We start from the raw sequence: 15,588 nt of genomic DNA, 5'->3' as shown, positions 1-15,588 counted from the left end.
TTGTAAAGAGGGCTGAAACAACAACACTTTTGTAAAATGTACATAACTCATTAACAACAATAAATTAAGCAAGTTTTCAAATTATATAATTTGTAGAATGAACTTTTGCAAAACATCAAGGTGTTATTTGTCAATAATTTATTGATCTAGAGAATGAAAATCGATTTTTTTTTGTTGCTTCGACCAACAACACCTCGTCTCCCCTTAAGGTACCTTTTGCTGTAACCATGGTAACGGGTCACATATTAGCATTGCAAAATGATCATCGAATAAACCTATGATCTTTATTATATTACAATAGAGTCACGGATCATCTCCATGTTTGCCTTTGGTGAATAATAAGCCTATTATTACTTTATTAGAATGTTTGAATCTCACGCGTATGTGTATTATATACAGCACGAAATGAGAAAAAAAAGTGGAAATTTAGCAAAACAAATGCCCTAGCACCCCCCGCCCACTCCCCCCCCCCCCCACACACACACACATTTTCTGAGCATTCTATAAATATATTCAGGTATTTTAGATCGGTGTTTTAGTAATAGAGCATGCAAATGTTATCATTCACAAATGTTTAAATTGAGCGTTAATTCCCGCTGACTACTTTAGGCCTACTTGTACCCATGCACATTAGTAAACAGTAATTTGCATTTTTGCAACTACAAGCCAATAAAGGGCGCCGCTGTAGCGGGCGCCCAAAAAAGGAAGAGGTGCTCCTACACAAAAGGAGGAATTTCCAACTCAACAATACAAAAATGGCAGCCTCCGTGGATGATTACAACGCCGTGTGAAAGGTACGAAAACACGAACGAAATTTCAAATATCTTCTTAATTATGAATCAGGGGAAACTCAAACTTTGGAATATGTTTATATTACATATAAATAAATGCTCCTGTTTTGAGCAATAATGTTCCAAAATTTTGTTACGGACGTTACAAAAGGCACTTTTGGCATGGAATTGGCCAGTAACGTATAGGAAAAGCCTAGAACCCTAGTGCCGTACTATTACGCTGACTTTCGTATTCGGCGAGGAGGACGATTTCGACCTCCTGGTTTGTTTACAAACAGAGAGGTAGACAAAAAACCGTTCCGCGTGTCCAAACACTGAAGTATCAGAAGGACGGTCCACAATAGCGTGATTCACGTAACCTGAATAGGGATTAAAAAGCTGTCACATAGAACCATGTCTGACCATGTGCTTAAGTTCTATTGTCCAATTTGCCATCAAGATTTCATATGGAAACAGTTCAGACCCAGTACAAGATCATGTCAGAAATTAATATTTTGTTCTGGGTCTGATTATTCGGACTACTAGAACCCATGACACAGAATGCAGCACATTAACAACAAATTAAACCAAATTAAAATTGGTCAAGTTACCTACTAGACATAAATACCAAAACAATGGTACATAATCCATCCTAATACCTTGCTGGGTTAGGCCAAGTAAAAAATAAAACATGTTTCACGTCCGGGTTTTCGAAAAAAGGAGGAAGAGGGGGCTTTTTATTTTCTATTTTTATCGCAAAATTGGTGTAAATACCCTTACTTAAAGCTATTTTAGCGTATACAATAATGCCTGGAAAAAGGAGGAGGCCCTTTTTTATTTGTTGTTCTGAGAGTTACACCCCCTCTAATGATCACAAAACCTTCCTAAAGTGTTTCTTGTATCTTAACAAGGCTATAGAATGCATCCCAACTTCCTAGACATATTTTTTGAAAAGTTATAACTTCATTTCAAAAATAAAAATATATTTGAGGAAACCTCAAAAAAGGAAGCGGGAGGGGACGTGAAACATGTTTATTTTTTTATTTGGCCTTATGAAGTTCCAGTAAAAAATAAATTTGAGAGGCACTGAAAATCAATATTCCCTATACTTTAACACACGCCTCAACCGTAGGCACCTCAACCGTAGGCACCACCACCCCTGACTTTGCATCGTTTGAATTGCAATATCTCAAAAAGTAAATACAGTGTTAAGTTTTTACTTTCCACAGTTTTAGGTAGATAAATTAGCAACAAAATTAGACCATTTCTAGTTCAGTAGCCCTCTACATTCTTGAGATCTGGGCCAAAACGTCCTGAATTTTTTTTTTAAATGTAACACCACCACCTTTTCCTATACCCCAATTCATGACGCACGACCTTTTGGTCACTTTTTGTTCAATTTGAATTTCAGATTTGTGCCTAATAAACATGATAAAGTATCCATAATTATAGTAACGTGGGGGGGGGGGGCACAGTGTCCTCGCCCCGATATCTTTATGGCAGGAATCGCCATGATGGTAGATCGAATCCACTTGTTCTTCAATCAGCAGGGGATGTCAGACATTAGGCTAAAAAAAAAAAATTGTTTGTTTGTCCTCCACAACCATTTGAAAATTGGTGCGGTAGGCGGATTTTTTTTTTTTTTTTTTTTTTTTTTGAAATGCACATATCTGAACTGCAAATCGGCAATGGTAGCCACTGTTTCAGTAGGAGAAACAGTACTCCACGGTCCATTTCTTTTCTCCCCCACCGCTATCTCCAGGCCGGTAAATTGATCATCAGCAGTAGCCGGAACATCTGACATTACATTATTAAATAATTCCCGTAAATTTAGGGATATAGGGGCACTTACAAGGCGATCTACAATCACTTTCCTTTCACAAAAAACACATACGCAAAACCGCGTGAGGTCGCCATGTTTGGACTGCATCACTTGAACGTTGTTATGCAGACAATATAAATCACCACGTGAAAATATTTAAAAATCAAAAAACTATTACATATATCATTCAAATATGTATTTCAAATGTATGAAAAATATTTTAATACAATGTATTTAGTACATTTTTGTAACTTGTGAGAAAAATCGGTATATTTACACATTTTCACCCTGCGTTTTGTCCACAAACAACGCTAGCTATACGATATAAATTCAGTTCTTTTAATAGTACGATCGCCGAGTACAAAGTTCACAACGAAATATAGATTTGTATAGTGAGTTTGGACATGCGGCCACACGTATGATATGGTCTGCGTAAAATGCCTAAATCAAGACGTAAAAGTCGTAGAAAGGTAGAAAATCCAACAAAATCGATGTTTTTAACTTACAGTTTTGGGGAAAATGTTTAAAAAAAAAAAATAGAAAAAAAAAAAAAAAAGTTGTAGGCGCCAGCGTAAAAATAGGTGCGGGCGGTCGAGGACAAACAAACAATTTTTTTTTTTTAGCCTTTTGAGAGTTCCATCTCAATTTTCAGATAATTGACTTTTTTATGAAAATAATAAAAGTTTTGGTCAAATTGAAATGGTGATGCGGGCGGGTGACGGGAAACTATTATGGTTTTTGGACGGGGGGGGGGTTTGGTTCTGAAAATTAATATTTTTGACAATAATCATTATTTCTAAGGCCAAAAAAAAAAATATTGTTGTGTTGCCCTCATGTGGGAAAATTGGAAAGTTGGCTCGGACGATCAGATTTTTTTTTTTTTTTTTTTCAAACCTTCAGTTTTGTAAAAATCCCCTCAAATATTAAATAATACTTCTTCAATTAGGAAACATTTGTCAATTTTGACTTCTGTATACCTGTTAGACATCAATTAAAGACTAGTCTTTCAATAAAATATTAATTTGAAGTGAAAAAGATTGATTTTTTGAACAAATCTGTAAAAATCATCATTAAAAAAAAATGCTGACCCTGATTTTTCAGGATTTAGGGTCGGGCAGTTGAGGGCAACACAACAATTTTTTTTTGGCCTAATTCTGTTTAAGTTGGTGCTGATTTGTGTATAATTGATGTCATGAATTGCATTTACGAAAGTTGCATAAAAATTGGAGTTGTTGTTTTCTTAAAATGGCTGTTTTACGTCCAAATATGGATGTGAGGGCTGAGAGCGCTTTGCATAAAACACGCACACATTCTTTTCACAAGAAATGTTAATGATGCCAGTTTGAAGATAATCACATGTGGCATATCCTCAAGAAATTTGGGCATTATATTGCTTTTCGCTTGACCGTGGCCCCATTTTTCAGTATTCTCAGGAAGCCTTCCATTCAATCGTACACGTTTTAAAGTGCATTGACCCCTGTACAGTTATGCTGCCAAAATCAAACTGTACTATGTAAACCGCTCAAATTTCTTGAGCAGGTACTAACTATGATTATCTTCATACATACATCATTGAAATTTCCGTTTGAAAGATCATTTGCATATTTTATGCAAAGCGCCCTCACATCCATATTTGGACGTAAAACAGAAATTTTAAGAAAACGACAACTCCAATTTTTATGCAACTTTCATATATGGATCAATTACATATACATTGTAAATCAGCACCAACTTTAACAGATTTAACCATATAATAATGATTATTGTCAAAAATATTGATTTTCAGATCCCCCACAGTTTTTCCCGGCACCAACTCATTTTTTGGCCGATTTGGATGAAAATGGTGTCAAAATGCTCAGGAGATCATACTGCATCAAATAAGCCTGTTCCCTAAGGGCGCGTTCTCACTATGCCTGTTTGATACCAGGACGTGGACTCGATCCTACATCGAGTCCACTTCCAAGCATAGTGAGAACACGAAATAAGCGGTCTCGATCCTACATCCAGGATGTAGCATCGAGACCACCTCATTGAGGTATTCTCGTACCTAGGACGTGGTATCAAACAGCATAGTGAGAACGCGTTTACAAGTGGACTCGATCCACTTATACCGGAAATGCACAACCTTGAGGGCCGTCGTTGTACCATGGTAGGTATTATAGAAGGAGGTTCCACAGAAAAATCCTAATCCACTCAATTGGGTTAAGCCGATTACGCTATTCAACGCGAGTCATCACTTGAATGGATTTAATCAGTGTAGTCCCTCAAACACAGCCTTTGATATGATCGTTATGCGACAATATCGATCATCTATCTTAAAACTTAATTTAAACAGACCCCCCCAGGTGACCCCTACTGGAAATGGATGATATTTGTGCCCTTTTGCATCGGTCACATGATCTTCGATTGCGTCATTGTGTTTCCGAGTTCAAGTTGATTTACTACCGAAAACCTGATCGAATTCCCTCATTTCCTTCCCAAGTTACGGTGAATCTTATGTATTTTTTCTGATCATGATTAGTAATACTGGCGGGTGTCTGCGGGACTTTTAAACCAGTGGAAATGATTTTGAAATGTTTTCCAAGACTGGCAATGTTGTTTCTATGATCCGCCAAGCTTGCCCATAAGAAATATTGGCGTTATAAAATTACCAGAAGTAAATTGTTTTCCTTTGTTTATGGTGACGGTGCTTTGTGGGTAAAAATGATGTCATTCTGCTTAGAAGTCGCGATAACGGTGGTTCATAACCGGTCAAGCTCAATAGATAAGAAGCTTAGCAAATCGATAGTGCACCATTCATACCTGATTGCTCAGTATCGACTCATAACGATCATAGTACAAAGGGAACTGGGTTCGTGAATTCTCCTTCTATAATACCTACCATGGTTGTACTATAGGCCTATCCATGTCTACATTATAATTTTCCATGATAAAATTTAAACATATGCATTTTCAACTTAAAAATTCATAGCTGGTATTATAGAACAAATTTATACAGGCTTTATTTCATGTAATTTACAACATTTATTTTTTATGCGGAAAGTCGAGGGGAAAATACACGGTGTTCGTTCGAGATGATTGCCATAGTTTGATGAGCAGCATGCTTCTCGTGCAGTGTGAAAACAACGGCATAGCGGCAAGATACATATTTTATCCAGTTTCAGAATTAAACAAAACGACATTGGGCTTTACTGGATGGTACAAAAGGATATTCAGGTTTAATATGAATCGTTTTTGAGGTGCACATTTTGCTAGACTGAGTTAATTTACCATTTTGATGGTAAAATACAGGCAAAATAGAGGTTGTGTTGCGTGTGAATCGGCGTGCTTGACCAAAATCAGAAATATTAAACAAACCGATGTATTTCTCTCATTTTACATGTATAGGCCCAATATAAAATTTTTAGAGCTGTTTATTTCAGATCTTTCCAAAATACATATAACAAAATACCATATCCATAGATTGAAGAAATATATCACGGGCCTGTAAATAAAACATGATCTTTCAAAATTAGCTAAAATTGATAGTCTACTATCGTAAAGTTTGATTTGTGCTGTGAGTTCGGCTCAAAACGTGCATTGCAACAGAATTTGTGACGTCATGGCCATGCCTCAAGTGCTTGATATTATAACATCCGGTAAGTGGAGTCGATCCTACATCAGCATTTTGGTGTTAGTGAGAACGCAAAATCAATGTGGACCGAGGCCACTTGTACAATGTATGTGGACTCGGACCTAGGTACGAGACCCCATGTCTGTAGTGAGAACACGTCCTAAGAAATATGAAACATCACCCTTTTTATAAGGCTGTTTAACCTACCCCTAATCATAACCTATGAGCTGATGAAAAAAAATAACATCTTTTCCTGTTTGTGGTATTAAGCTAAGTAAAAACTGGAAGTATATTTAAAAGTCATTTCATACAGATGGTCCTCAATCAGATACTCATTCTCATTAAAACCATTATAACCATACTCATGAAAACCATAAAAACCATAGCAGTGTAAATTTGATGTTGGGATAAGTTTTTTTTAAACGTTTTACTGGTTATCTTTATGGTTGGTTACACATTTGATGTTGTTTCAGTTATAATCTGCTAGCATAATCATAACACTTGCATATCTAGCTAATCTCGTAAGAGGGATACACAAGTATTTTCATTTCAATTTTTTGGTTCTGAGGTCATCTACTAAAATATGTAAAAGATCAACATAATAATTTGCAACAAAGTGTAGACAGGGGTGTAGATGACATTCCAATGTATAATTATGCCAAGTTTAAAGAAGCCACCATTAATCAATGTGGTAACTTTTCAGATATTTCGATCCGCTGCAGTTGGAAACTAGTAAGAGAAGAACCAGGGCTAAAACAGAAGCCAGTGAGGATTGTGGTCTTGTATTGCTTGCTGCTTCTCTTAAAGACGTCTTCGCTAAGGATTCTTCTTAAGATGGCGTCAAAACTTTTCAAACCATTTTCTTGTGCATTTTGCAATCTCAAACATTATTCTTTGGACAAATTCAAAACCCACGTTAACAGACATCTGATTAAATATGTGCGGGCTTGTTTGTCAAAAAATGGAGATCTGGAAAGACATTTGAATAATCACAGGCAGTTAGGGTACCAATGTAACCACTTCTTGAACATTAAAGAGAATACCTATCAGTGCCAGTACTGTCAGAAATCTTTTGCTCTAAAAATTAGCCTAGTGAACCACACCAGAATTCACACTGAGAAATATCAATGTGAATATTGTCAGAAGTGTTTCCCTGGAAGGAGTAGCCTCACACACCACATCAGAACTCATACCAAAGAGAAACCCTACCAGTGTGAGTATTGCCAGAAATGTTTTATACTGAATACTAGTCTGACCACACACATCAGAACTCATACCAAAGAGAAACCATATGAGTGTGAGTATTGCCAGAAATGTTTTACACAGACTAATAATCTGACAGCACACATCAGAACTCATACCAAAGAGAAACCCTATCAGTGTGAGTATTGCCAGAAATGTTTTTCACAGAAAAGTAATCTGACCGCACACATCAGAATTCACACCAAAGAGAAACCCTTCCAGTGTGAGCATTGCCAGAAATGTTTTACACATAATAGTAATCTGACAGCACACATCGGAACTCATACCAAAGAGAAACCCTACCAGTGTAAATATTGCAAGAAATATTTTGCACAGAATAGTAAACTGACAAAACACATCATAACTCATACCAAAGAGAAACCATTCCAGTGTAAATATTGCCAGAAATATTTTGCACGGAATAATGAACTGACAAGACACATCAGAACTCATACCAAAGAGAAACCCTATCAGTGTGAGTATTGCCAGAAATGTTTTACTCAGAATAGTACTCTGACATCACACATCGGAACACATACCAAAGAGAAACCCTACCAGTGTAAATATTGCCAGAAATATTTCACACTGAATAGTATGCTGACAGCACATATCAGAACTCATACCAAAGAGAAACCCTATCAGTGCGAGTATTGCCAGAAATGTTTTGCACAGAATAGTAAACTGACAAGACACATCAGAACTCATACCAAAGAGAAACCATATCAGTGTGAGCATTGCCAGAAATGTTTTACACATAATAGTAATCTGACAGCACACATCGGAACTCATACCAAAGAGAAACCATACCAGTGTAAATATTGCAAGAAATATTTTGCACAGAATAGTAAACTGACAAAACACATAATAACTCATACCAAAGAGAAACCATTCCAGTGTAACTATTGCCAGAAATATTTTGCACGGAATAATGAACTGACAAGACACATCAGAACTCATACCAAAGAGAAACCCTATCAGTGTGAGTATTGCCAGAAATGTTTTACTCAGAATAGTAATCTGACATCGCACATCAGAACTCATACCAAAGAGAAACCCTATCAGTGTGAGTATTGCCAGAAATGTTTTGCACATAATAATACTTGGACGGCACACATCAGAACTCATACCAAAGAGAAACTCTACCAGTGTGATTATTGCCAGAAATATTTTGCACAGTGTAGCAATCTGATAGCACACGTCAAAACTCATGCCCAGGGGTCGCGTTAACGCAATATTTTGTGTGAATCACGCACCAAAACCAATTTGTAAAAATATTCATGCTCGGATTTGCGTCTGCGGCTAGTAGTACGGTGGTGAGTTTTTACGCACGGAAAATGAGAGACAAGGTAGAAAATTATGAAAACAAACAAGCAATGACACTATAAAGGCTTAAAAGTGCTGCCCCAAATTGCATTATGGACATCATTTTCGAAGCAACTGAACTCTTACAATGATGAATTATGGATTAATTTACTTCAATGATTAATATAATGCACAGTAAATCTCACATCCACCATATTGTTTGTGACTGGTGATAGAGGGCAAAATAAAATTAAATATCTTTTTTTTCTATATATCCGTTTTTCCGTCTCCCAGGGAATTGACTTGAAAACACTATGAGGATTACAAAGATAATTTTTGAGGACAAAAATCATGAAATTGGTGGTGTACAGGACTTTTTTATGGCCAATTATTAAGCCAAAAAAATTTTTTTTTGACCGAAAATGTGAGGAAATTTCGACCCTTTCTCTCTTATCTGATGAATTTTCAACTTCTTTTTGACATATGTGCTAGATATGACTTTGGTGTTTATATTCCCTGAAGTAATATTGTTGCAATTTTGCTTAGTTTTATAAAAAGAAGTGATTTTCTGCATGGAGTCGTTTTGGCATTCAGCTTTGTTTACATTTCAAAACCAACACTTCAGCAAGCTGAACTTCCCGGCTCGCGCATGCGCTGTGCGTTTGTTACTAGTTGACAAAAACATTATTCAATATTGGCCAGCGGGCACCGGTCGGTAGATACATGTTCCAGGCAATTAGATTGAAATAAAAATAATTTATAAATAAAAAATAAATTATAAAGTAAAAATAAAATAAAATACATTATAAAATAATATACATTATAAAATAAAATACATTATAAAATAAAAATAAAATGAAATGGGAAAAAAGAAAACAAAAAGTATTGAATCACACAAATAGATTGGCTGTGTGGAATCCTGGGCTGGGTTTTAAAATTACAAGGCAGAATACTTTTGTCACATAAGTAAATTTAAATGATATCAATTATAATTTATGTTTTAATCTGTGGAACGTATATATGGTCACTACATTGCTTATTTTTCCCGCTGGTATTTTCATTTTCGCCCCCCATTTTTAGATTTTCTGTGAGGGTGAAAAATGACCCCTGACTGTCAGACCTTAATGCTACCCCTGCTCATGCCAAAGAGAAACCGTAAGGTGGACAAAGTTATTGATGTCTTTGCAGTCACCCTGGGGGCAGTCACCCAACTGACCCCTTCTCAATCCTGCCAAACCAGACTGAAGACATTAAAACTCCGTATTAACATGTTAAAACTTGCTGAATGCTGCTGGAGAAATGTTCTAGTTCCAACATTGATTGTATGAGTATTTTGTAACTTAATCTTCCTTCATAATTATTTTGAATTTTGAATGCCACATGTACACCAGAGCCACATCAGACCTTAGTTAGTATCTTGTATCATTCCTACATTTATACATCTGGGTTTCCGATGATTTCCTGGATGAAGCACAGAGGTTACAGACCACACATATGCTGCCCAGTAATAACTTGGGGGCAGTGCAATAATTATGAGCCCTGGAGGGAGGGTAAAATTAGGAGGGGGGCAAGAAACTTTTGGCGAGCCGAAAGGGGGAGAGGAAGCAATTTTTGGCAAGCCGAGAGGGGGGGGCAAGCGACTTTTGCACACATTCACAGGCGCCTTTTTAATAAAACGCTCTAAAATGGCATAGGAAAACAGTACGGAAACGCTTAAATATGCAAATTTTCCTGATCGCTGCGCTCGCAACATACATATAGACAATTTAAAGTTTGCAAATTGGGATCCCAAAAATTTGGCATGTTCAAAGGGGGGGGGGGGGGGGGCAAAGACTTTTTGGCGGGTTGAGAGGGGGGGGGGACAAGCGATTTTTAGCGGGCCGAGAGGTGGGGGGCAAGCAATTTTTGGTGAGCCGTTTGAAAATTTTACCTGGGGGGCTCATCATTATTGCACAGACCCTTAAAGGTAGCTTAATTAATGGTCCATAACCCGATTAACATCATCTTCCGCTTCTCAACCCCCCCATTTTGATCTTGCCAGAACTATGTTAAGGGCCAGACTTGGTAATTATTTTGGTGTGTATGTGTGTCCAGGGGTGTGTGTTCGGAAAAAAGCTTGTAAACACGTTATCTTGAGACCCGTACGTGCTATGATGATGAAGCTTCATAGTTGGTAGCATGACCAGAGGGTCTCGACTGAATTAGAGTGCAAAATATGGTAATTAAGTACCTAATTGGCATAATTTATTCATAATAAGCAAAAGTCCTTGTGAACAGATTATCTGGAGATCCGTTTGGGTACAGTGACCAGATGCTTATAAAAGTAATAATAAAATAATCAAATTTAACCCCAGACAGAACATGTTTACATTGGTTAGTGGGTCAAGGTCATCCAGGGGTCATTTGAGGTCAAATTAGCAAAAACTGTCGTATGGGCATGAAACTGGGTGGGTACAGTCACCATTTAGAGCCAACTTTTTGGAAGGTCATCTGGGGTCACCCAGGGGTCATTTGAGGTCATACTAAAAACTGTTGTGTGGGCATGAAACTTGGTGGGTACAGTCAACATTTGGAGTCAAAGTTTTGGAAGGTCATTTTGGGGTCATCCGGGACCACACAGAGGTCATCTGAGGTCAAATGACTTAAAACTCGTATGGGCGAGAAACTTAGTAGGTACAGTCAACATTTAGAGCCAAATTTTGGAAGGTCATATTAGGGTCGTCCAAGGTCACCCAGGGGTCATCTGAGGTCAGATTACTATTGTATGGACATGCAACTTGTTGAGTACAATCAACATTTATAGACAAATTTTTGGAAGGTCATTTTGGTTTCATCCATAGTCACACAGGGGTTAACTGAGGTCAAGTTACTAACAACTCGTATGGGCATGAAACTTGGTGGGTAATGTCATCATTTAAAACCAATTTTTGGAAGGTCATTTTGGGGTCATTCAAGGTCATCCAGGGGTCAGCTGAGGTCAAATTACTCAAAGCTTTTGTATGGTTATGAAACTTGGTGGGCACAGTCACCATCAGCCAGGTAATCGTGCCCAGCCAAGAACCGCCAAATTCATTTACCTCTACCAAAAGTATTCGTAAAAGCAGGCGGTCGCGAAAGTAGGCAAGACTCGCGGTTAGAGAACCGCTTTGTTCTTATTGTTGATGAGTTTTTGATGTGTCGATTCGACTTGCCACAGATATAGATTGTCCCCTCTTACCTGGCAAAAATGCTATAATTTATCACCTGTGGTGTACACATAATTGCATGAATATATGAATACAAAATCCACACAAGTCCATACCTTGGCCAAATTGAGTTAATCATGCGAAATGGTTGCTTATACATAGGCCTATCATATGTATAAAAGTTGAACCCAAATGCATTGTCCATGTGCCACACCGTCATCATCCCTATATCTTCGTGTTAAAAATTGCCGTGATAGTACGATGAATCCTCACGTTTTTCAACAACTACGCATAATGATTTTGTTCGAGATAGGCCGTGCGACTCAGGCTAAGCATACAATTTGAGATTTTGAGAGCCTGCCACACTGTTTCTATTCTATGTTTTACGATTTTCGCATGATCAATATATGGCTGGCAGTAACCGCCACAACGTGGAGCTGCTACGCTGTAGCTTACTTTTTTGCCATGGAGCTAAATTGACCAATCATGTTAGATCTTTTCATTACGCTGGAGCCAGTGGATGCATCCTCGTCAGAGAGAGAAAACTCTTGCCAAAATTAATGTTTACTATGGGGATTTTAAATGAATCAATTGTAAATGAACCACGACCAGTTGTACAGGATCAATACCATTGTTTGATGTGTTTGATTAGTGTATAGTCAATGTTATCTTGCATGCATGTGTCATGTGTATGGCGTGTTTGTTTGTTTGTTTGTCTACTGTGTCAGGCCAGGATCACTGACACCCACGGTACTGATACTCTCATACTATCACGGTGATCATATTGTTGAATGTTGTTGACTTTAAAATAATCATGATGCAGTCATGTCTACAGTAGAACTCACCGCGACCTTTGAAGGACTTAAACCCTATTAAAAGCTATTAAACCAAGATAACACTCAATGAAAACAGCTCAACTATGTTACATCAGATCTTCTCTGGTTTAAATACACACTGCACTTGTGTCTGTTTTACCTGTGCAATGAGCAATGAGCTGGTATTATAGTTTCAGTTGGGTGAACGATTATAAAGCGAACGCAAGGTAACAATACTGTGGGCTTTTGTTTACGAAATGAGACAATAGTCTGCTAATTGTTAACCAGCATTCTTGAAAATGAGAAGCTTAATGACTTAACACGGTTTAGAAATAATTTCTTCATATTTTTGCTGAACCATGAAATGGTATCAGCCTATAAGGGCGAATGTTACTAGCTTACTTACTAGCTTACTTACTAGCTTACTGACTAACCATTTGGTCTGAAATGGACATATCTTTAAATGTTACGAAGGTATGACCCCATGAGTGGTGTCATATGAAAGAGGAAAACATAAAGAATATAATAGAAATATTTTCAAACGTCGGAGGTCATCCAGAGGTCACAGGGGTCAAAAAAGGTCATTTTAACCGAAAATGCTCCGATTGAGCTTAAACTTAAATGCAATGATCCTTATGACATTCTAAACATGTTTAAAACATTAAAAAATTTATTTAAGGTCATTAAGGGGTCATAAAGGGGTCAAAGGTCAAGGTTCTCAAAATGCTCCAATTGAGCTGAAATTTAAATGCAATGATCCTTATGACATTCTAAACATTTAAAAAATATTTTAAGATTCATTTCAGGTCATTAAGGGGTCATAAAGGGGTCAAAGGTCAAGTTTTCCAAAATGCTCCAATTGAGCTGAAATTTGAACGCAATGATCCTTATGACATACTAAACATGTTGAAAATATTTTAAAATTCATTTAAGGTCATTAAGGGGCACTAAAGGGGTCAAAGGTCAAGTTTTCAAAATGCTTCAATTGAGCTGAAATTTAAATGCAATGATCCTTGAGACATTACAGTGGTATAGGCCTACCACAATATACTGCCGAAGCCACATGGTTCAGCTATGGTGCGGTTATCGCTCTAGTTTGGTGTTATCTGTCGTTTACATATCCTTCCTCAAACACTAAAGTACCAATATTTCCACACACCTAAATTAGCTAAAAATTTAGGACATCTTACAAAACTATATTTTCTAGAATTTCAGAGAATACTAAAAATATTGGCCGGTTATTTTTTACACAGTGACGTCAACTAGGCAATGGCCTATACTTCTAACATACACTATTTGTAGATGTCACGCGTCAATGGTGAGCGCACTGAGTATTGTGTATAGGAAAACGGACAGTAACTACAGTATGTATGGCCTACTACTAGTATATAAAGTAAATCCGAACTGGTTTGCAGTTTGCTGAAGGTCGAATTCGCAGGGACACCGCAAGTTATACAAATTAGCTCCGGCGATACACTGCAGATCGCAGAACTGTGTGCATAGTTTACCACCACTCTGCCTAGCTATATAGTTATGTACAATACTGTATGAGTTTCTTATGAGTGCATGTCCATCTTAATAATAAGTCAGTTCGTACTTTTCATAAACTACTTTTTTATTCTTATCTTTCGTGACCGAGGATATTTTGCAACTACGTGACTCTCGTCTGGCAAATTCTTAATGAATAAATTCGCTTTCACGTAATGAGTAAGTCGTACTTAATTAGTCAGTTTTACCTCCGAGTAATGAAAAACTCTAACATGATCATGATTGGTCAATTTGGCTCCACGGAGCAAAAAGTCAGCTACGCAGTAGCAGCTCCACGCTAATGGCGGTTGCGCCTACCATATCAGTATCCCATGTGATATTTCTATTGCAAGAAAATTTTATTTGTTGTCAGGTTTTATCTTAAATACACTAACTGGAAATTAAATACACTAATTAGTGAGGACCGGTATTTTGCTGTGGATGTTTAACTGCAATTTGCGGGTAAAAATTTGAAATCCTGAGTAAAAATTTTGATCATATTCAACTCTTTGAGAAAAAATTTATATAAAAGAATGCATGTAAAATCCAGCTGCAATACAATGTACATTATTGACACACTATCACTCTCTTTATCTACGGCAATAATAGAATATCGATTTCAATCGAATTGAACACATTGCTCAGTTTTGAGTTTGTAGTTGACTACTAAGCGATCGATTGCTAGCCAATCAGATAGAACTCCTTTTCTTGCGCTCGGTGAAATACTAGTCGGCTGTCGCTCACCAACGGAGTATTAAATTTATATTTATCGTATAGGAAGTCGACACTGTGTGTGCCTCTATTGAGCATGTGAATTCCAACATGGCCTATACCCAGCATGTTTGATACCCATTTGTTTGTTTTTTAGTTTGCTCAAAATCACTTTCGATGGACTTGGGTGGGTTTTGTATTCAGGTATTCACCTTTTTGAATGACCCTCCTATATCCCATCAAACAAAAAGGGCTTACCATCCAAAATCTAATAAGCACTCCTTAAAGTGGGTTGGAGGAGATTTAAGCAGTGTTTGCACTATTACGATCGAAACACAAAATTATGGGTTTTATGAAGAAGATCAAAAAGGTTAGGGGTATGAACAAAACTTTTTATTTTTTCAAACATTATTTGCCTTAACTCAAGAACTGCAAGACATGGAAATGTTCCACATGAATTATTGGTTGCTTAAACCTCATTCGCATATTTTTATACATGTGGATTTTATCCAATTCTTTTAAGATATAAAACAACATGTGGTTTGAAAGTAAACTTTCAGAATATAATTAACATTAATCAATGTTGTAACTTTTCAGATAT

The 15,588-nt window shown here is 37.1% G+C and overlaps 1 protein-coding gene across 1 annotated transcript in view; it reads left to right on the top strand.

Moving 5' to 3' along the window:
• The window catches only part of LOC140141697 (uncharacterized), a 30,952-nt gene extending 21,968 nt beyond the window's left edge, over window positions 1–8,984 (top strand). The window contains exon 5 of the mRNA XM_072163609.1: window positions 6,909–8,984. Within this exon, the coding sequence (XP_072019710.1) occupies window positions 6,909–8,674 (1,766 nt within the window). The 3' untranslated portion in view covers window positions 8,675–8,984. The remainder of the gene's footprint in view (window positions 1–6,908) is intronic.
• The last annotated feature ends 6,604 nt before the right edge of the window (window positions 8,985–15,588 follow it).

The sequence above is a fragment of the Amphiura filiformis genome, chromosome 19 (assembly GCF_039555335.1).
Source record: "Amphiura filiformis chromosome 19, Afil_fr2py, whole genome shotgun sequence".
NCBI lineage: Eukaryota > Metazoa > Echinodermata > Ophiuroidea > Amphilepidida > Amphiuridae > Amphiura > Amphiura filiformis.
The sequence above is the reverse complement of the archived record's forward strand: the minus strand, read 5'-3'. Positions and strand labels throughout refer to the sequence as shown.